The 17626-nt window shown below is 45.7% G+C and overlaps 2 protein-coding genes across 3 annotated transcripts in view; both read right to left on the reverse strand.

The window, feature by feature from the left end:
• rpl3 (ribosomal protein L3) overlaps positions 1 to 17626 on the reverse strand; it is a 169499-nt gene that overhangs the window by 115165 nt on the left and 36708 nt on the right. The gene's annotated exons all lie outside the window — the stretch shown is intronic.
• The window catches only part of asic2 (acid-sensing (proton-gated) ion channel 2), a 211265-nt gene that overhangs the window by 77638 nt on the left and 116001 nt on the right, over positions 1 to 17626 (reverse strand). The window contains exon 1 of one of the 2 annotated variants that reach the window (XM_076142839.1): positions 6260 to 6952. The exons of the other annotated variant lie outside the window; for it this stretch is intronic. Coding sequence (XP_075998954.1) covers positions 6260 to 6952 — 693 coding nt within the window. Of the gene's footprint in view, positions 1 to 6259; positions 6953 to 17626 lie in introns of those variants that run through there. 2 annotated transcript variants of the gene reach the window in all.

Here is a 17626-nt window from a genome sequence, read left to right on the forward strand (position 1 = left end):
CAGAAATCCTAAAAACTTCAAAGATGAAGAACAACAACAACAACAACAACAACAACAACAACAACAACCTCAACACAGACAGCTGAATTGATCTGTCTGTTGCTTCCTCATCCTCACAGTTCAGTCGACAAATACGCTATCAACTCACAGCGTGTTTGTGTGTGTGTGTGTGTGTGTGTATGTAACATCCTCAGCAAGCATCACACTTCACCAAACATGTTTAAATGAATGTTAACAGTAATAGACAACAGCAGAGGCGAATGTAAACACACACACACTGCCTTGGGCTATTCGCTTTTGTACGTTGGGATTAAGTGCTTGCTCAAAGGCACAAAGGGGGTGGAGGCTTTGTGGGGGTTACGGGTGCAATTTTGTTTATCTCACCTTAGGACTACTTCTGTATTTGAAGTCAGAAATGAAAAGTAGTGGTGCGTAAATGAACTGCTGTCTGTTTTCGACAGATAGCACCAGAAACCATGAAAGACGCCGCCGGTGGACACACTTCCTACGTGACACACTTGCGGAATTGTAATCGCACAGCAAAACAATCTGATAATGAGGAAGAATAGGAGGGAATGAAGGTTTGGTTTTACTGAGCAGGGCTGAGGTGGCACCGGGCGCCATGGTGATCTACAGGTGTTTGATCAAATCAGACAATGTGGTAATGCACTTCTGAAATGTATATTATGGAAAGAAGCGGGGAAGAAGGATGCGGCTCGGTGAGATTAAAGTCATCATTCACAAAATCCATCAAATATCAGTATTTTGTGTATTCGCAGGCAGTGTGTGTTTTCTGTTGCCGAGCTGTAGCATCACCTGAAGCTCCGCACAGCCCCTAGAACCCTGCTTACCTCTCTGGACCTCCACCTACGCGCCCTCATGTCACGGAACAAGCTTGACCCGCTGAAGGAAGCTGCCATTGAAGTGTCGAACCGGTGCAGGCTGAAAAAGTCACGTGCCATTTAGAAGAGGAGGTAGCGGAATCCTCTGGAGTTACAGCCTGAGAGCAACAGTCTGGAAATTGCGCGGGTTGGAATAAATTGGAGTGAAGTTATTGGCCTGTTTCCAAAGTGTAAGAAAAGGGAAAATGCCTTTGACAATGTTCAATTAACTGATGCACATTACAGTATGTGCTCAGCTTTGATGCACGACTACACACACTCTGCAATAAAGGAAAGAAGTTGACAGTGTGATTATGGCTTTGGGGCGTATCTTAATGCCCACCAGCAGCACAGGAAACAGCCAGGATCAAACATTGGGCGGCTCATATTAAGCCCCACAGCTGCGCCTGATGGCTGCCTGAGACAACAAGAGGGTCACCTCACTTCACCGACGCCATCACCGGGTTGTTTGTGTTGCTGCGGGGAGAGCGCATGAGACAATATTGTAGATGGGCGTTTGTTCACTCCAGAGGTCCGAGTGCAAAGATAGATTTGAATTGTGGGTGTAGCTGGATGCATTTCTTCAGGAACTGCAGTACATGTTGCTGCATCGAACCCATACCAGCTGAATAAAGCAGTGAGACCTTTGTTCCATTGTTCCAGTCGTACTCATCTGCCCTGACGTCTCTGTGTAAAGACAGCAATGCTCAGTCCAAATGTCCAAAGCTCCTCCTCTTCCCAACATGAAGCTGGTCTGCTGCAGGGAATACTGGACACGGCTTTAGCAGATGCTACTCATGGAGAACACTTTCTATATTCAAACTAACCTTTTTTCAGGTCCTGTGGTTCATGCCTCAGCGTGACCTTATGAATACTAACCATGTGTAATCTTTTAATCTGCATTCATGGCTGCCATTATACAGGGAGATTAAGGTGACTGTTCGCTACGGTCGGTTGGCTTTTGCCGGTGCAGCGGTCGTTCGTAATAAGAAGCAGAGCTGTTACCATCTTTCGACGCGACCTGGAAGTTGCGCCTTGTTAACACACGCCGCTCGTCCGTTTTGTAGAAGGGAAATTAAACAGGTTCACCTCCGTTAATCAGATCTCAGGGACTCTCGTTTCTATCAAGGCAGATCGATTTTGCTGCAAACACGGGCCCAACATTGAAAGGTCAATGACAGATGGGAGGAGGAGAGCGCTGTATTATTAGCTGGATGTGCTTGAAACTCAATCGCCGGGTGCTTCCAGGCTCAGCGTTGATTGACCAGCCTGACAAATGCGTCTCCTCTCGGTGCTTTATAGTTCTTATGGTGATGTTGGCTGAAATGGGGAACAGGTGACGGATATTTCACTCCGACAAGCAAATATAACTCTTGCTGACAAATAAGCCAATGGAAGATTGCGGTGGAAACGTAGGGAAGCCAGAAGAAGAAGAAATATGTTCACAAGCCTGCTTATTTCTTATATATGTGTTTTTTCATGGATGGCTAGTCTGCAGCTTCTACAGTGTTGCCCCAAGACAGGAAGTAGCTGAGAGGATGTGGGCTGTTGTTGTGGAAAACGAGTAACACACCCTCAGACCATGTATGTATTCGGAAAACTACAAGATACAATCTTTTATTGTGGTGTGCATAACTACTCTCCCTGTGGCTCCATCAGGGTCCATTCTTCCTGACTATAGCTCGGTAGGTGAGCGCCAAATGTCTCCAAAATGCTCCAAGTGACCCAGTTCGGCCCCTCAGTTTGCTTTAAATCATTACTTTTTGTAAAATTGTCAGCGTGTCTCTTTAAGCCCTGAAACATATTACCTAAACATACTCCAGAGGGCAGACGGTGGCTTGTTTATTCAATTAACCTTTGACGAGATGAATTGCAAAGCTACCCGCCTATAAATAGCGCGCAGTGGCAGCAACGCGGGCCAGGAAACAGGATTTGCAACCGAAAGGCGACTGATTCAAATCTCCAGATAACAAGATTTGGGGATGTGATGAAAATGAACACCAGGGAACAGTTTGAACCGACATCACGGCCCGAGCTTTATTCCTCGGCATACAAAGAGAGCTGTTAAACTTGATATGTCAACTTTTATAGGCGCATTTTCCCGGCGAACGAGCAAACAAGGGCCTTAAATCGCCTACCAAAAATATTTTTCTTTCAAGGACTGTTAAGAGGCGTCCCAGAGGAATTTGACATTTTCATTTCACAATAGAGGCCCCACGTCTGCTCCCTGTGAGCGACTCAAACTTTCACTTCATTTACTGAAATTCTTTCGCGTTTTTTATCAAGCGAGCCGTCTTACACGGATAAATCATAAATACCCCTGAATCTTCGCACGCTGCTCTGCCCACACATGAGTCACAGATCAAAAAACACATTTCCACCAACCTCCTCGAGACAAACACATCGCCTGGTATTACTGTGGCTTTGCTGTTATGAGATTTCTCCTGGGATAGAGATGATGCATTACACCGGCGGGGCAGAGAGGATAACCCTGCTCCATCCCCAGCTAAGAGTGTGATTAGGTGGTGCTTTCCATCTCTGAGCTTTGCTTTATTTGTCATTTGGAGGTGCAGTTATCTCGTCCTCGGCGGGCCTTAGAAAACTACCGCCAGGATGTGTATTTGTTACAGCGAGAAGCTCTCCTAACTAAGGCCTGATAAGCTATCACTTTGCATTGGCTGGTGGACAGTTGGGGAAGGTTTTGCCCCCGGTGTTTGGTTTGATATTCCTGTTCGGTTTCCCCGCAGCCGGTAAGATTGGGACTAGCCTAGGGGAGGAAGAATCTCCATCAGTAAATGTGATGTGGGAGCCTCGCTTGGAGCAAAATGGACCACCATAAAATCCAGCAAGAATCTAATAGATTTATTGATTACCCGGATGTCTACGGGTTCCTGTTCACTGTGATAGATTTAGCTCATGGGAGCCTGCTGCTGTGAGAGGTCGACCAGAATTATGGGACACATTTGTATTCACAACCAGACGGACGCGCTGCCTCCCCCCCCCCGACTCTCTCCTCTGAGCTCTACCTCTCTCTCTCTCTCTCTCTCATAAACCCCTAAACCAGCCTCTGTACTGTTTGCGTCTCTAATAACCAAACACAAAATCAAATGTAAATTCCTCACATTAGCATAGTTATACTCCATGACGCACAAAACACAGCAACAAACCAACAATGATCCTTAGGCTTGCATGTTTGTGTGTGTGTATGTGTGTGTATGTGTGTTCCCCATCTCCTCTTTTTACTCTGGCTGTTACATCCTTTCTGGTCAGAGAGTGACAGAGCTCTGAATGTGATGATAATGACGAGGCCTCGGGGAGTCTTTGCTGACTTGCAGCAGCAGGCTAATGAGATTAGCAGAACCATTGAGGGCCTGTTAACGGCACGAGGCCTCCGATCAGGTGGAGCGAGATGATGAGGCAGACAGGGTCGGGCCGTGAAATTAGCTCTGCTCTGACACGACGTGGAAGCAAATGTTCAACCAAGACCACCAGGACACTGCTTTTAACTAACAAAACGTAGGGAATTGCGTATTAAGTGCAGCGAGTGAGTATGTGATGAAAATAACTTGTGTGTTCCAGGGGGGGAAGAGAGCTTCCTGAGCTCATCTCTGAGGATTTACTGACTGTGCTGAGCTGAAGCTTTATTCTGCCCTGGAGGTGAAGTTTGGTGGACCGATAACATTTCCCCCCCGACATCCATACATTTTCCTCATACATGCAAAATACCAGTTAATCTCTCAAGGAACTTTACATTAGAAACCCTGCAGAGCATTAATTATGATTATGGACATTGATTATTATGTCCTCCTTCATTGCGGAATTCCCGGGATATAAAACAGAAGTATGATCTGACCTCCCACCAGCACCGAGCTCATAAAGGAATCGCATGAAAAATTTACACCACCTGTCAAACCTCACACCCAACCCGACATCGACATTCCATAAAATAAGTACTATGTCTCCCTCTGCACTGAAATGAGAGCCGCTGGCCTGAGGGCAGGGTTGTGAGTAAGCTCTTGGTTTACATGGCGGCGAGATGATGCACCTTGTCCTGTTCAGAGGGCTCGCTGAGTGAAAACATAGTTGCATAAGGAGCTGGAAACACGTCTGCACACACAGACAAAGGACGACTCATACTGAGGCTGCAGGTAAACAAAGGCTGAAGCGTAAGCATCAATGATTTGGATCTGAAGCCTTTCAATCAATCAGCCTTCAAATGAAAATCTTTTGTCAGTTTGTCAATCAGTTTGTGTTTTCTTCATGGAAAGCTACGCTGATATGCTTGATATTGCGCTCTCTCCCTCTCTCTTCCTCTCTCTCTCTCTCTGCAAAATTTCAAATGAATTGAAGTTTTGTACAATTAAAACCTGAATGAAAAAGCTCAGATGGTAACTACGTAGAAATCAAAATGCTTTGAATCTCACAAGTCTTGAATGATGGCCGCTGATGAAGAATCTCAGCTCAAGGCAACAGCTGCAATATGGCTGTTGCTCATCAAAACAAAGATGAAGAGCCACCAAAGTCACCTTCCTGCACAGTCTTGCACACAGGGATCTTATTTACCTTCTACCCTTCATTCCTCCTGAACAACAAGAACAAAAATACAAAACAAAATGAGAAGAGAGTTACAAAGACACTATAAGCTTCTGTGCGACGGCAGCACAAAAACACATCTGACGTGGTTGGACCAGCCAAGATAGCGCACACAAACACACACACACACACACACACACACACACACACCCACACACACACAGATATGTCAGAGATGAGAGCGAGAGGCTGTGCACCTCTCAGGGGAGCAGCACAGGAATGTCAAAGCAGCAGGGCCTTGATATGTAGACGCTGTAACCATGGAAGCACAAAAAGACGCCAATCACCCATTTCATTCGTGTTATTACATTAGGCTGCCATTTCTTTACAGCTACAGCACAATAAGATCCTATTCTATTATTAACATGACAGATTCTATATCATTGTGGTCATGGTTTAACAGCACTCTGGCCCACTGTTGCTATGACAGTGACAATTTTCTCAGTACAGCCGAGTAACGCCTTGTTACTTAAGCCGAAACGCCACATTTGTCACTTGAAGCCTCTTGGATTATTGGTAAAAATGTAAATCTGTAACTACAGTTCAGTGGATGGTTTCTTTTGGCCTTCATGTCTCCCATGTTGTTAATATTGTACTTTGTGTATGGCACATAACAGAGAGGTGGGAACATGTAACAGTTGTGTAAAAGGTACTGGAATCAAGCAAACTGTTGCGGGTTTGGCATTTGAAGATACCATGCCTTAATGTTTAGACCAGGATAACTGACACAGAAGAGAACATAGAACAGGAGATGTGCTGAGGAGACAAACTTAGCCTGGACTTACAGAGGTGAAGTTGTGGGCTCCACAGGGCTCGCCTCGGTACTTGCATGAGAGGAGCATGTCGTCCAGTTGGTGGCTAAGTCTGTCCAAAAACTCCAGGTTGGTTCCTTCAAAGTTTCTGGGTGGCAGGAAAAGTCTGAAGTCTGACAGCTTCCTGAACCAAGCGCGATGTTCATCCTGAAGCAAGTCCAGAACTATGGGCCTCACAGTCCGGTTGGCCAGCAGCAGGCCCAGCCAGTGGCCGGCAAAGTACAAGTCGCTCTTGGTGAGCTTGTGTAGGCGGATAGGGTTGTTGTTGCAGATAGTGACTGCAGGGAAGGCCAGTTCCTTGGCCCACTCAGTGTGGATCCTGGTGTATGTGGGAAAGGAAAGCCAATGCAGTAGACGGTTAGAGGACCACGATATGAGCAGTCCGAGAGAAGTGCAGAGGGCGAGCAACCAGAACGCCCTGTGGCCCAAAGAGCCACCAGGGAGGCACACATGCCTCAGGCCGTGTAGGCGGGTCCTTGACAGCAGAGTGGAGGCGACCTGACCCAGACTGGGCTTTGTATGATGGCACCGGCGGCCCTTTCTGATCATGGCAGGGGATCCCCGCCGAAGACAGCGCCCCTCCAGGGCCATGGCTGCCCACAGTGCTCCTACAGACGTGGGAAAGGCTTCATTTCCCAGCCAGGCCTCTGGGGCTGTGGCCCACATGTAGCTCCAGGGTAACCAAATATCCACTGCTGTAATCCCCACCTGGATATGTGTCTGGCCTTATCAATGCCAAGTCTTGAGTTAAATATGTTCTTTGCACAGAAACACACACATCCACTTTGTCTCTGTGTTGTGGAGTCTTCGCAGTGCTGCAGAAGCCCTGGCAGCTACTTGTTGGTCATCTCTGCTGGCCTCTGGCTGCTCTCTCTCCCTGGCAGGCTCAGTCTGACATCGGCCCAGACATCCATCTCAGCGGGGAAAAGAATCGGCTACGCAAACTCGCTGCGAGCGAGGCGGCTTCGACATGAGTGAGTCAAGCATCCGCTGCAGCTTGTGTGACAGAGAACAAGAGAGGATGAGACAGAGAGAAGGACCGGGAGGAAGAGGACGGGAGGGAGAAAGGAGCTCTGAGGCTGGAATACAAAACACTGTGGGCTAAGACGGCGAGCAAACTGAAAGAATAATGGGAAGATAATTAAAAGGATGGAATGAGAACAATTGGAATTGGCTCACGAGGTGTGTGTGGTGCTGCGCAGCCAGAAGGCAGCAACTCTTGTTCTGCCGCTGTGATTTCCATTCTCCTGACCGAAGTTGTTTGTTCCAGCTTCACTTGCTCGCGGTCAGAGCCGCAGGCAGCAGTCTCTTCCTGGCCACTAGTACGTATACATGAGCTTTCAGTGAATACACACACTTGCCTCTTGTCCTCATCTGTCTCGAGTCTCACTTTTGCCGTCTCACTTTTGATGTCTTCCCTGTGATGTCACTAATCCGGCTCCCTGGCGTCTCTGCTCCTGTCCCCGCTGTGCTGTGGCCGGTGTGTTTAGGAGGCGAGAGTGGCCACAGGGGCAGCTTCATCGTGTTGCAGAGGAGCAGGCGTGCGTCTCATGGCCGCACGCTTGAACACACTTTCACACCAGGGATGCACTCATGCGCACACACAGACACACACATTCAAAGCGGTTGCTGCTGGTAACCAGACCCGAGCTAATTTAATATTTGCTCTGTCACACACTGATCTCTCCTCTTCTGTTTGCCTCCTGCTGTGATCCCCTCATCTTCCTCTCCTCTTTTCCTCAGTGCTGACAAACAGTGCTGCTCACAATTCTTTTGTCAGTATTCCTCTGTTGCTTCTTCTCTCCAAATCAAATCCATCAACTTGGCCGCTCGCTCCTCCTCCTCGTCTCTCTCATGTCAGTCATGTCCCGATCGCTCCACCTCCTGCCGGACTTTCTCTCCTCCTCCTCCTCCTCTTCTTCTTCTTCTTGTTTTCCACGATGTGCGTGCACTCTCACTCCCTCCCTCTCTCTCTCCCCCTCTTACTCTTCAGTCAAAAAAAGATTCTCTGTGCGCTTTCCTCCCTCTGTGTCCTTCATCCAGTTTGCTTGCACTCTCCTCCCTGCTACAGATGACTTCTGCACACTGCTGATCGCTCTCTCTCTCTCTCTCACTCACTCTCTCCTCTCTCCTCTCTCCTCCCTCTTTGACTGCCCCTCGCGTTGCACTCCTCTATTTTGCTCTGATCCGTGCCGGGCAGCTTGTCCTCCCGTTCTCCGCCTCCTGCGCCACAGCTCTGTCCACGCAGCCGTTGAGCCAGTCTCTGATGAGAGCGCCTCTCTCTCTCTCTCTCTCTCTCTCTCTCTCTCTCTCTTTCCCGTTAACCCCCCCCCCCCTCTGTTTGTGTGCTGCTGCTGCTGCTGCCATGGCTGCACACACTGCTACAGTGGAATGAGCAGCGCGTGTGTGGGGGTTTGCACGACTGTCATGAGTGGTTATTTTCACCGTGTGATTACTTTCACTTATCACTTCATTATTACCTGTATAAAAATGTCAGAATGGTGAGAAATGCAAATGAAAGTTACAAGTGACATCTCTGCATTGCTGCTTAAAAATATAAACAAAACTGATCCTTACGTTTGCATTAGTTTGGCTCTTTTACTTGATAACTGATTTCAGTGATTCATCCATTCCTTAAATCCTCAATGAGCTTTAATTAGCTTTCATCTCTCGCCTCACTGACTGATTCATTGTTTCAGTGCTGTGATTCACTCAAGCACAGAATAAAAGGATCGCTTTTTTTTTGTCAATACAAAGGAGGGTGACTTAGAGATCACTCCATTTCTGTGTGACCTCAAGACTTCCACACACGTATAAGAAACTGCACAGAGATCTGACAACTTGTAAAATGATGTCGTGCGTCATCAGATGGTCTCAGCTTCAAAAGGCAGAAGCAAATGGTTAACCGAATCTGATCCGACTCCCCCGTTTCATCATCAAACACAAACTCTTTCTTATCTTTTTTCAAACTGTTGTATGTCATCAGCAACCAAGAACAACTAGATAATTATCATACAGTTTGGAAGGTTCCAGCCTCTGTGTGTCTCGTCATTTTGCTGTGTGTGTTGTGCAGCATCATGCTCCCCTGACAACCTTGTGTACTGTCAGCTTTGAATTTATAATGAAAACATTCTCTCCAGGCAGCTTTTGACGCATGGAGCCCACACGTGTAAGAAACCAGAACACATAAACATACAAACTGAGAAGAGGGTTTGCACAAACACACGGAGAAAACACACAAATTAGACACGCTTGTGATGAAACGCGACTTTCCCAAACAACCATATAGGGTAGCCACAGTAATATAATGCAATGTCCAAGGCATGCACGTACACACCCTTCAGCTAACACCTACTGTGGCACCCCACACACACACACACACACACACACATTTATGCACACACAGCCTGCAGCTCGTCACACGCAGGCAGCCTTCTATTGCCAGGATCCACAGGCTGAATAATTAGCCTGCAGCCATAAAGATCGTTTATCAGTCCAGCTATGCACCAAGTCTAAAGCACAAATCTCAATTTACAAATCTAAAAACATAAAGGAACTCAGCCGAGCATCACAGGCGCTTACGCAGCATTCTGTGGGTGCAGAGCCAAATGTGGGTGTTTCCTTTAAATTCACCCCTTAATTCTTTTATCAACAAACGCTGTGTGAGATCAAAGGACAGGCGGGAGAGAACGGGAGAGAGCCAGGAAATATAAACCGCAATTAAACATTCATGGATTCATGGTAATGAGGCCAAGACCGGGAAGGAGAGCGCAGGATGAAGAGTGCTCAACGGCACGACAGCGAGCAAAACCTGCCGCCGCACAGAGATGATTCACGTGGATACAGGCGTCATCCTGAGAAAGTACAGGTCGCCGCTGCCGCCGCCGCAAACAGCTGATGATAGATGAGGAGGGGAAATAAAAATGGCGGATCTCGTCGTTCGTCAAAGGCCGAGCCTGATTTAAACTGACAGTGACGTTGGGAAAGGTAATCAATGTCTTCTCTCTGCTTTATTAGTTTTCTAATGCTGTAACACTTGTCTGATGGAATAAATGGTTCCACAGCGGGTAAGTTAACCTTGTGCCTTTCCTCCAAACATTCCCAGTTGAGTACATGGAGAGAGAGGGTGCAGGGGGAGAGAGAGAGAGAAGGGGGGAGAGACAGGATAGATGCCTGAGTTAAATCAATCGATTGATAGTCTCTCTTCATAGTCATTAAAGCAGGTAGTTGTTGTCCGCAGAATAATGTAGGGACAGCTTCATTTGAGCTGAGGTGGTCGGGGGAGTTGTGTGATCCGTCTATTAAATTTGCAACAGCACCACTGATGATGACATTTTGCACTGCAGCGCTCATTAAATGCGACAGGGAGAGTGGATCATCTGCTTCTATCAATAATATCCTTCCAATTGGTATTCACAGTTTGGACTTAGTGCAGAGAAAGCAGACGCAGCTCTTCCCCTACATTCCTTCAAGACGCCACAAAGGACTCGCTAATGAACTTTCTCCAAGTCAAAACGGTGGTAAAGGACGGACGGACAAGTTCGAGGCTCCCCAGGTCATGAAGGCGCTGATGAGATCACGGAAATAAGCTGCTGAAGTGCGTTTCCGGAAAATTCAGAAGGCCGGACACGCAGGTCAGGACGAAGCTCTCGATGCTCCTTCTGCTGCTACTTTGTGTTGAAACTGTGAGGAGAACACAGAGCGGAGCCAGAACACACTGGAGGGAGAGCCTGGGGATCCTCCAGGGAGAGCTGAGAGATGAGGTCTGCTGCCTCCATGACCCAAACCTGCTAAAGCTGTGGAAATTGGATGGAAGCAGCATAATAGCATCTCTGGCCTCCATGTTGTGATCTGTTGTACTGGAGTTGGTTAACAATGTAGTGATTGTATACGCTGAATGTACCCTGACTGTTGCTGTGCTGTATATAATGTGAAAGATCTAACCTCACAGCACTCTGACGGGGAATAAACTGCTGGCCTTGCTTGGATATAAAGCATTTCTTTCAGTATAGCTGAGTCAGGCCGCACAATTGTCCCCCTACATTTTCTTCACTTATGGGAGAACGTGCGCGGACACAAGTTTGGGTTCCTTGTGCAAAGTCGAGCAGCAATTTAGAGAAGAGCTTCCCATCTTCTCTAAGTGGGGAAGGAATGATTTTGACTTGTTTGCTGAAATTAAACCCTAGAGTAATGGATCTTCGTCCTCTCCTGTGCCTTTCAGACGGTGCGTGCTGTTTACTGAACGTCTGGGACTTGAGGAGGTCACATTTTTCAGTTATCTTTGGCATTTTGGAGCCGTCGGTGACTTTAAAGTCCCGTTGGGAGATTTCAGGAGACATCACAATGAGCCTCTATCATGCATCGAATGTTACAGAGGGCAGTTCTGTCATCTTTCATGCTCAACAACAAGGAAATATGCCTGAGTTCTTTTGAGCTGTGGGCACAGCTTTTTATCAGGGCTGGTTGACATTACTAAAAAAGCATTATCTGGTAGATAGGTACCGTTATTTAGTCAGTAATTTAGTCTCTGACGATCCTTCTCTAGAATAAGGCCACAGGGGGAATGGTGTAGCTGGTAAAGGCACTAATTTATTGCAGCATTTTAACAACACTCGAGTTATTATCACTTTGCTATCAGAGCTGACCTCAGCAGCTCTCCGAACAGAGCTTGAATTACAGGGCAGGGGGTCAAACTAATTTAAACGATTATATTAGATGAAGTTTTAATCACCTCGGTGAGGATTTGCAGCAGCTGCAGAGACGGCAGAGAAAAGGATATGTCTAATAACTGAAACATGCAGAAGCTTTACGGTAATACAACAAAAACACATGGGGAATACTAATATACCTGCATTTATAACTCAATTAAGCAGACGGCGGTTTCAATAAGGGCCTTTTTTAGCCTATAACCCCCAAATGGTGTGGATTTCCCTTCACAACATGGAGTGAAATAATTGTGCATCAGCAGCTCATTGCCAGCTAATGAGAGCAGAGCAGATTCACTTCATTTTGAGCTGAATCGGCTGCAGTGAAGGTGAAGCGACTCCACTCTGCTGGTTTGATGTGCGGCTGCAGGCCACGAGAAACTGCTGCTTATACAACAGCATCATCACAACATGTCAAGATTTTACATCTAGGGCTGAAAGGTTTGAAATTGTTGCCACACAAGCCAGGTTTTGTCCCGGCTAATTAAACAAAACAGAAGATTTTGAGACAATAATTCACCTAAAAACCTTCTTTGCTATTCAATTCAGAATGTTTTTAATAAGTGAACTAAAACTGGCAAGAACATTTTTGGCAATTTCTATAACATGTTCTTTTCCCTTTACAAATAAAACAAAACGTACAAATCCAGCAAAGTAAAAGAAAGAAAAAGCAAAAGCAAATCTTATTTAACAATATTATGTTACTGATTTGTTACTGTTGAAAAATGTAAGCTTGAAAATAACAAGTTACCCTTCAAAATGGAAAGGTGGAGAAGAGGTACTCACCATTTAAACAAACAGATTATTAACAGATTAATCAACTGAGTGGCCTCAACTACCACACTTATTGATCACCAACACCTGCTGCAACAATTGACTTATTGTTGCAGTCATATTGAAACAGGATTGTTTTGTTTTGGTGTGCTGGCGTACTTGATGAACAGCCTGCCCAACATTCTGTAGCGCCTCCTACTGATTGAATCTGATTTGGGTGGTGGTGGGCGGTACTTTAAGCCCAAAGTTTGAGCCAAAGGAGAATTGTTACCTCAGTATGGTTTCCTCTGTGATTCCACTTCCTCCACTGCTTTACAGACTGCTGCTGTTTTTAAGAGGAGGTAAAACCATTCTGCTATTTTCTTTGTTATGATGGCCACACGCTTGCTGGAATCCCACGGCTCCATCTTAATTACTATAAAAAATCAGTTCTACTTAAACTAATAATGTGGGCCAGCTGATACTCCCTAAACGCTCACTGACAGTTTGGCAGCGTCCCAGCAGAACTCGCCACATAATCCTGCCCTTTAAAGCTCCCATCAGCACGCCACACATTTCAGAAATATGGTCACGACTCATTCAGCACAGCTATGAAAAGCAGAAGCACACAATCTGTGTGTACAAGAAACACACAGACACACACACAAGCTTTAGACCCACAGCAACGGCACAGAATAAAACACTAAAACCATATTGTATGTAGCAGCCTCAGATTTTCTCCGGAGCAGCACAACAGAAGCAACAGAACACGAGGCAGAGAGTTTAACATTACATCAAATGGTGAATTATCTGTCTATCTATCTATCTATCTATCTATCTATCTATCTATCTATCTATCTATCTATCTATCTACACTGTTGTCTTAAATTGAGGATGATAATGATTTATTGAAACTTGTTTCACCTAACACGTCTCTGGAGATGGATACAGGTGCTAGGTTGATCATTATTTCCGCTACATAAATTGTTTAAATCCGGAAATACACTTAACTAGTGGATTTAATTAAATGAGTGAATTTGCTGTAAACACATTAGTTTTAGGTGGCTGTTTACAATAATAGGGTAATAATCACTGCAGCCCCGAGACACAAATAGATTCCTCTCTCAGATAGCATGTGAACCTTCGGCAGGTGTGTTCGTATATATTTCTTTGGACATTCCTCTTATCACGGCATCCAAGGGAAGTAAATCTTAGGCAGCTGGACTTGCTGGTAAAAAACTCCAGCGCTTGGGATGAGAGGTGAAACGTCTTCAAGCCTTTACCAACAAGTCCAGATGCCTAATATTTACTTTTTGGATACCGTGACATGGATGGCTGAGAACCTTCACAAACATCTTATCACAGCAGGTTTCCAAGGTACCGGCTCCTCTAACTGGTCCAACAGGAATGTTGGTGAAGGAGCTGATGAGCAGCATGTACTTTCATATGCAATGAAAATTAGATTTAAAGAGATGCTGACCCAAACCACTGTAAGAATAAAAACACACGGCGAGCGAGGGAATAGAAAAGCTGCGAGCTTAGGCTGCCACACAGTGCCAGCTAATGATGCTATTAGTGCTTCGGAGCAGCACAATCAATCAGAGAAGTGATTAGCATGAGCATGTACGGAACATCGGGCCATTAGTTAGATGGAGCTGTATATAACCTTCAAGACTTCAGTCAACCAGTGCGGCAGAGAATAGCTGAGTGTAGCGCCCGGAACGTAAAACTGCATTATGGTGAGAGGAGCGCTAATGTGTGTTTGTCCTCTTTTCTGGAGGATCTAAGGCCCGGAAACTGTAATGTCAGCCATCTGTTCCAGATGAACGGCAACATAATGTCAGCAAGGAAGCGACTGAAATGTTAATGTGCAGTTGGGAGTCATGGGAGTTTTGCAGGTGAGCCAGTTCGGTCTAGTTTGGTCATTTAGGCCAAACACTAAAGACAACGCTGAGTCACCAGGATTTGCCGATGTGAGCTGTGACACAGTCAAAGTCCACTTGCTTTCAACATCCTTCCATTAAGATTCATTTACATATATGCATGTTATAGCCTCGTTATGGCCTTATATTGAATGGTGGCAGCTGTGCTCACAGCTGTCCCCTTACTGATCCACTAGTGTCAAGGTTACGGCGTCTGACTGGGTTTGGGATCAATCCAGAGCTGTTTTTACATCCCCGTCCACGTGCCTCTGTGATTACACAGAGCAGCACACACTCACTCACCCCCGCTGACACTGAGCCAGACCAGCTGAGGGACAAGAGCAATGGAGAGGATGCAGGAAAAGTCAGAAGTTGCTGCTGGATACACGGAAACTCATAAGCATTTATTCCTGCGCTATTTGGTATACAGGAAACGTCTGACATTTATGAATTTCAGAGTAAATGTCACTGAGCTGACAAAGTTCATTTTGGTGACACTGGGAATTACTGCATCTCAGAATATGCAAATGGTTGAAACATTTGAATCTTTCATTATTGATGCCAATTTTGAATATGCGGGAATTAAGACTGAGAGAGACACAGAGAGAGAGAGAGAGAGAGAGAGAGAGAGAGAGAGAGAGAGAGAGAGAGAGAGAGAGAGAGAGAGAGAGAGAGAGAGAGAGAGAGAGAGAGAGAGAGGGAGAAGAAGCAAGGGGGAGAGGAGGGAGGGAGAGAGAGAGACATGTTGCTTAGTATTTGATTGCTTCGTCTTTTCCCACTTTGGTGCCATGAGGTCATATTGGTTAATTGGATTATAGATACATTTTGACAGGAATTGATTTAATTGGACACGCCCCCTGTCTATTTGTTATTAAACTGCCACTCTTAGGTGGTATCTTCGTTTCTTTTGAGCCGTCTAGTATCAGAGAACGTAACAACACCTTTACAAATGGCTACTACAGGGACAAGTTGAGCCGCTGATTATCAGTACTAATTGTATTTATAGTTTTGTCACTTCTTTAGCCTTACACGGCGGATTCATTTCAAGATTAAACTCTGCTGGTATCACAAATCACTGAACTTTACCAGGCATTAGAGCCGTTAGTCCCGTCTGATTAGAGCTTAGCACCACCTACTCGCATATCAAACTGAATCCTGATGAAGTCTTCCACATACGCACGTCCGTGACAGGCTTCAACACTCTCTCAGAAGAGTTAACCAGCGAGAAAATGGCTCCGTTTTGTCTTTTTAAACAACAATTTCAGGCAATTTCAGCCACGATGTTGCCAGAGAGGAGTTGGGTATTGGAATCAAATTGTAGTAGTAGTCATGGAGATACAAATGGGATGGGAATGAACACCGACTCCTGCGTCCTTTACCTCCTGATTTGGACCGTCTTTATAGTCTATTCTCATTCGATATATATTGATCCCTATAACATCTGCCCGAGTAGAAGAAACTCCCTGCTGCTACGCTCCAGACTGCAGGGCTGTGATAGTGTACATACAATATCATATCTGTTAAGAGTCAATGATGGGTGCAGGAGAGGGCTGTGAACAAGCAAACACGTGTTATTCAATGCCAGCTGTTTCCCCAGGGACACTTTGACCCTTGTGGGTACCCGCATTTAGTGGGTGAAGGAAGAAGATTGCCCTGGCGCAGCACTATAAGTCTTCCTATGAATTAAAGATGAGCTCAAATTATTCTTCTGGCTTGAACTGACTGCAACAGATTTCAATTTGCATTTTATTTTAGCGCACATAGCCATCTCATCCCTCCATTGGCAGGATTAGACGCGATACAATCACGGTCAGGTTTCGAGGCTAACCTGGACCTAACAAACGCCATTTCAGTGCTAACGATTCACTATTCATTATTTCTATTCTGGGAAAAGTCTCACCGTGCAGCACAGTGACCTTTCACAGTACAGAGTGAGCATGAGAATAATGATGTCGCACCACGCATGGAACAAATAGAATGGGAATAGTGTATCTCCTTAGAATTACATTGATTTGCAACAAATGGGTGGATGGACTCCTCCTGTTGAGCCTCCTTACATGATACTGCAACCTGGTGGTAATTAACAACAGCACAACTACAAATACCACCTGAGCACATCTAAGAGAAGGACGCAGCATGACTAAAACCAATTAATGACCTTTATCTAGTTTGAGTTCCCGACAATTGAGACTTTAAATTGGACGCCTTAGTTGTCATGGGTGGAAACGGAAAATACATTAACATAAACAGAGAATCCAACAAGCCTCTCTGCCGCAAAACACTAATTAGGTTTCCATCCAAATCCATCAACAAAACACAAAAGAGTTCCATCCAAAGACGGAGCATCCATCAGCTCCCGTGTAACAATTAGTCTATGTAATTAAAAGAGCACCAGTGAGGCTGGAACATTATGGCATGTTCATAGCTGCTTCTGACCAAAAATGCCTTTTATGTTTTTTTAATGAATGAATTTGTCTTGCTTGCCCACACACACCACCCTGTGATATATGTTCCAACAGCCCAGGGGCGAGAGAGAGAGAGAGACAGAGAGAGCCAATGGTTTGTCTATCGTGGAAATGCCGATTTATTAGCTTTATTGCATCTTTCTTTGTTTATACCAATAGTTAATGAGTAGAAAGGGGACTAAAGTTTCTCCGTGGGACAGCAGGGGCTTGGACTGACTGGCTGAGCCTGAATACGCTTAGTTTAGTCTAGCCGCCGTGGCCTTGATCTAAGGACAGAGTGCTGTCTTGGTCAGCAGCAGCTCCTCTCCGCCCCATCGTCATAAATCTCTGAGGCAACAGTAGACGTGTTCCTGGCAAACAAGGTCATGATGACCTATTCAGAAACTTACCACATAAACTCATGCAAGAGTCTGACTAAAACAGGCTGGCACGACTAATCGTTACTTCTTTAGAGGTAAAATAGGCAGCTGATGAAAATGGCGCAGAGCTTTCAGG

The sequence above is a fragment of the Genypterus blacodes genome, unplaced genomic scaffold (genome assembly GCF_046128005.1).
Source record: "Genypterus blacodes isolate CSIRO-AG114 ecotype Tasmania unplaced genomic scaffold, CSIRO-AGI_Gbla_v1 ptg000022l_1, whole genome shotgun sequence".
Taxonomy (NCBI): Eukaryota; Metazoa; Chordata; class Actinopteri; order Ophidiiformes; family Ophidiidae; genus Genypterus; species Genypterus blacodes.